Source organism: Nannospalax galili, unplaced genomic scaffold (assembly GCF_000622305.1).
Source record: "Nannospalax galili isolate Female #2095 unplaced genomic scaffold, S.galili_v1.0 scaffold337, whole genome shotgun sequence".
NCBI lineage: Eukaryota > Metazoa > Chordata > Mammalia > Rodentia > Spalacidae > Nannospalax > Nannospalax galili.
The window spans coordinates 2,627,926-2,632,607 of NW_008340932.1; the positions used below are offsets into that span (position 1 = coordinate 2,627,926).

Below are 4,682 nucleotides of genomic sequence, written 5' to 3' on the forward strand. Positions count from 1 at the left end.
AGGGAGTTTAAATTTAATAAAGAACTGTTGTGTTAAATATACAAAAACAATCAAAAAAACAAAACCATAAAACAAAAAACTAAAAGAGAGCTAAGAACAGGCATTGATCTGCACAAACCAACCCCTGTGGTTACCAAGTCTTGGGCTGGTTTGAATTTTAGAATGGTGCTAATATATTTGGAGTGCAAATTTTTTTTTCTTTTTGGCTTTTTGAGACAGGGTTTCCCTCACAGCTGGCCTGACAGTTTTCTTCAAATTTAAAAATTATTCAAGAAGTTCAAGAAAATGAGTGTAGGTATCATTTGGACAGAAACAGTAAAAATATGAAATGGAAATATGAGTCTGTCCATTTCAGTTGATTGATTTAACTGACAGACATCCCTCCTCTATGGCACCTACAATCTTTAAGTGGTGTCTGGGGCTGCTTTGTGGAACATGGCATTCTTCAGAGCACCTTTGACATCATTGTTCCTTAGGGTGTAAATTAAAGGATTGAGTAATGGGGTAACAAAGGTGTAGACCAGGGCGATTTGGCGGTCCTCGTCCTCCGACGTGCTGGAGCGAGGCCTCAGGTACACCAGGCTGCAGCAGCCATACTGCAGCAGGACCACGGTGAGGTGGGAGGAGCAGGTGGAGAAGGCCCGCTGCCGGCCCTCAGCAGAGCGTATGTGCAGGATGGTGGACGCTATGAATACATAGGAGATGCAGATCAGTAGGAAGGGCACTGTCAGCACCAGGATGCCCACTACGTAGAGGACTGCCTGGTGTACATGGATATCAGCACAAGCCAGGCGCAGAACTGGAGGCACATCACAAAGGAAGTGGTTGATTTCCCGGTGATGCCCACAGAAAGGCAACGTGAAAATTAAGGCAGTGAGTTGCACGGAGAGGAAGAGGGCCCAGCTCACAGAGCCCAGCACCATCTGGACGCACAGCTTCTGGGTCATGATGAGGCTGTAGTGCAGTGGGTGGCAGATGGCCACATACCGATCATAGGCCATGATTGCCAAGAGAAAACAGTCAGTGCTTCCTAGAGTGACGAAAAAGAACATTTGTGTCCCACAGCCAGCCAGTGGAATGGGGTTCTGGGCCCCAAAGATGTTGGAGAGCATCAAGGGTACAACGTCCGTGGTGTAGCAGATCTCCATGAAGGACAGATTGCACAGGAAGAAATACATGGGCGTGCGCAGTGAGCTGTGTGTACACACCACCCAGATGATGGCAGTGTTGCCAGAGAGGATCATCAAGTAGAGGAGGAGGAAGAGGAGGAAGAGGAGCACCTGGAATTCGGGGACGGTGGTGAACACACGGAACACGAACTCAGGGGATCCGGATTGGTTGAGGGCAGGCTTCCCTGACACCATGTCTTCTGCAGAAAGAACAGGAGCTGGTGAGCTCTCAGTGGTTGAATTGCCACTACTAGTCAAGTAAAAGCAGAATGACTAAATTTGAGGTTTGACTTGTCATTCCCTGTTCCTGTTTTAACTAGTATGCTGGGAATGAACTCATAGTGAAGGTCTGGCATATTTTTACTTAGAGATCTTCATGAATAGTAGAGATACACCTGTGAACAAGTTCCCACTGACAAAACATGTGGATGATTCTGGTGAAATATCTTGAAAACACATTTTTTACACATTCAACTGACAAGCGCTAACATTCTGTATATATGTGAAAAAAGTAAATTCGTATGTGTAAAAAATATGAACAGTTGTGAATATTTTTTTAATTAAAAAATATTTTGTCATTTTTATTTTATGTGTGTGCATGTAGGTAAGTGCACCCATGTCGTGCAATGCCCATGGAGGACAGAAGAGGCCGTCAGATCCCCGGGACTGGAATTTCGGACAGTTGTTAGCTGCCATGTGGGTGCTGGGATTCGAACCCAGGTCTTCTGCAGGAACAACCACTGTTCTTAACCGCTGAGCCATCTATCCAGCCCCAGTTGTGAATATTTTTATAGTTAGATAAATGGATGCATTATTTGTATTTTAGGTGTGCATTATTATCCAAATACAGCATATATAGAGAGTATTACACAAAGCCTTAGTATAGATCTTGGTTAATTTTACAAATGAAATATGACTGTGGGGAAAGATAACTAACACCAAAGACCTTTGAAAATGCCATATGGAAACTTAATACTGAAGAAGCTTCTTAAAATATATGCATATACGTATAAAAGATGTTTAAATAAAGTTACCCTATAACAGGGGACAATGCCTCCCTCAGACCCAGTGCCAGGTTTGGGTTATCTCTTTTGGAACTGTTGGTCAGTGGTATCCCATAGACCCACCCAAACATTACAGACTACTGCTGTTGTACTTGCTTATCTTCCAGAACTTGATGGTAAGACCACATTCTTGACACCACATTCCTGCAAATATATGCATATATGTATATGCATATATTTTAAGAAGCTTCTGCAGTATTAAGTTTCCATATGGCATTTTTTAAAGGTCTTCAGTATTAGTTATCTTTCTCCATAGTCATATTTCTTGACTTGGAGAAATCAAGCTGGCACCCACCTGGAAGTGTCACTTCTATTGACCAGTTTTCACAATGCTGAAAAGTTCTATGCATGCTACCAGGGAGAAAAGTCATCATCATTTTTACCCAGCTGTGGATGCTGCAAGCTACAATGATTGTTTGGTGCAATAGTGACAGGGATGTCATGGGAATAGCCAACCACTTTCTGATTGGATTTAAGGTCCATGACAAGAGATGGAACCCATATCTGACACCATTAACTGGGCCCCAAACTGGGATGGCAAGGTCATAGACCCTAGGAGAGAACTTAGTACTATCATTCTGCTAAATGGATATAGTATTAAACTGCCTCCTAAATTCTTATCCTTATTCTTGTGCATCTTTCAACCCTCATCAGAGAAGCTTCTTTCTGTAGTATGTGGTTATTAATATAGAGACCCCCCCAACTAGTCAATGTAAGAGAAAAAGATTATGGAGAACTAATCTCTAAATGGTACAGCTGTATCACACACTCCAAAGCTCAGGGATCATCATCGAAGAAGAGGCAGAAAGATTGAAAGAGCCAGAGGGAGTGGATGGCTGTAGCAGAATTGTGTATGTTGGACTTAATAGCACAGCTGCACACATGGACTCATAGAAACTGTGACTTCATGCACAAAACTTGCCCAAGATCAAGCTGGCCAAAATCCCAGCATGGATGGGAGAGGAGCTCATGAAAGCCCATGCCTGTCTGAGGTGATACTGGGCGCTGATGGCTACTGGGAGAGGAAAAGACACTTTTCTTTGGGGATTGGGGCCAAGAGATGGCCCTACACCTATGGACATAAGGGCAGCACTAAGCGGACTCAGTGGATATTAAATTTAAAAACGATGAGAGAGCATATGAAATTGGGAGGAAAAAGTGATGGGGTGCAAAGGAGAAATTGGAGGGGAGCAAATGGGAGGGGATTGAATCCAAACACATTATATGCATATATAAATATTCAAATGTTTAACTAAAATGACGATTTAATCACTATAAAGATGCAGATACAGAAAAATATGCAAGCACCCTTTTTATCCCTCTCAATCTTTATGCGTCAGAACTGTCACCACTCTGACTTTTATCACTGAATGTTAGTCTAACTATGCAACTTCTGTATATGATAAAGTATGTACTGTATCGTATCTGCTCCATATCGTGTCTGCAAAGTTACTCTTCCTGTTCTGCGTAGCAGTGCTCTGGCTTTTTCATTGCTCTATCATACCCTACATTATGGCTATAACCATGCTATTCATGAAGCAGTCCATCCCTTTAGGTCCAGTTGTTCTGATTCCCTGTCAAACTAGGGAAGTTTCAGTATACTTTTCAGAGGTTTCCTCTCATTTGAAAATTTCTGTAAGTTTCCAAGTGGGAACTGAAGCTTTTGGACTCAAAAATTTGGATGATAGGGAACTAAACAGACTCAGGTTAAAATTAGAGTGCTTCCTGAGAATATAAATGAAGATAAATTGAAAATAAAGCAACAGGAGTGAATCATGCATTAGAATGATCCAGCAAATAGGACAGACATTTGTATGCATATAAGTATTGAAAATACATATGAATTAAGCATTTTCAGTTTATATTGTAATTATATTAAAAAATTCAAGAAACAATAGACAACTAAGAGTTTGCAGAAAAACAATTGTTATGAAAAATTCTATATTCAGATGTAGTGATTTGTATTCTAAAACAATAGAAAGGCTTTCTCAGATTTACAAGGGTCTGGTAGATAAATCTTATTAAATATAATCAAAACATCTTCTCAATACAAATGATAGATTTCTGGGTAATTATTTAGGATATATAATTTTAGATTGGGAAATTGCAATGTGAAATGATATATTTTGAACATTCACATAGTAAAATATACATTAAAAATCAAATGATTGATGTGAATATTATGAAAAACAAAAAAGAATTACCAAATATAATAAGACACATAGGATATAAATATATATCATATAATAGCTACACGATATTATAACATATTAATATGATCTATATAAATGAAATAACCATACATATTTAAACCTAAAATTTATATAATTGTGAAGGATGGGAGAAATGAAAGTACACTAATGGCCTCACCCCATGTAAAGGGGGATTCAGATGATATTTTATCATGTGACTAACCAGATGAAACTATTTAAGGACATATATTTCAGAA

The 4,682-nt window shown here is 39.7% G+C and overlaps 1 protein-coding gene across 1 annotated transcript; it reads right to left on the reverse strand.

Annotated features, from left to right (window-relative positions):
• Positions 1 to 404: 404 nt before the first annotated feature.
• LOC103736693 (olfactory receptor 10Q1-like) lies at positions 405 to 1,364 on the reverse strand. The gene has a single exon (XM_008836198.1). It carries the CDS (start codon positions 1,362 to 1,364, stop codon positions 405 to 407), a length of 960 nt encoding a protein of 319 aa, XP_008834420.1.
• Between the last annotated feature and the right edge of the window lie 3,318 nt (positions 1,365 to 4,682).

What these genes read in the sequence shown, in the direction of transcription:
- LOC103736693 (XM_008836198.1), bottom strand. Translation starts at nt 1,364, where the DNA reads ATGGTGTCAGGGAAGCCTGCCCTCAACCAATCCGGATCCCCTGAGTTC.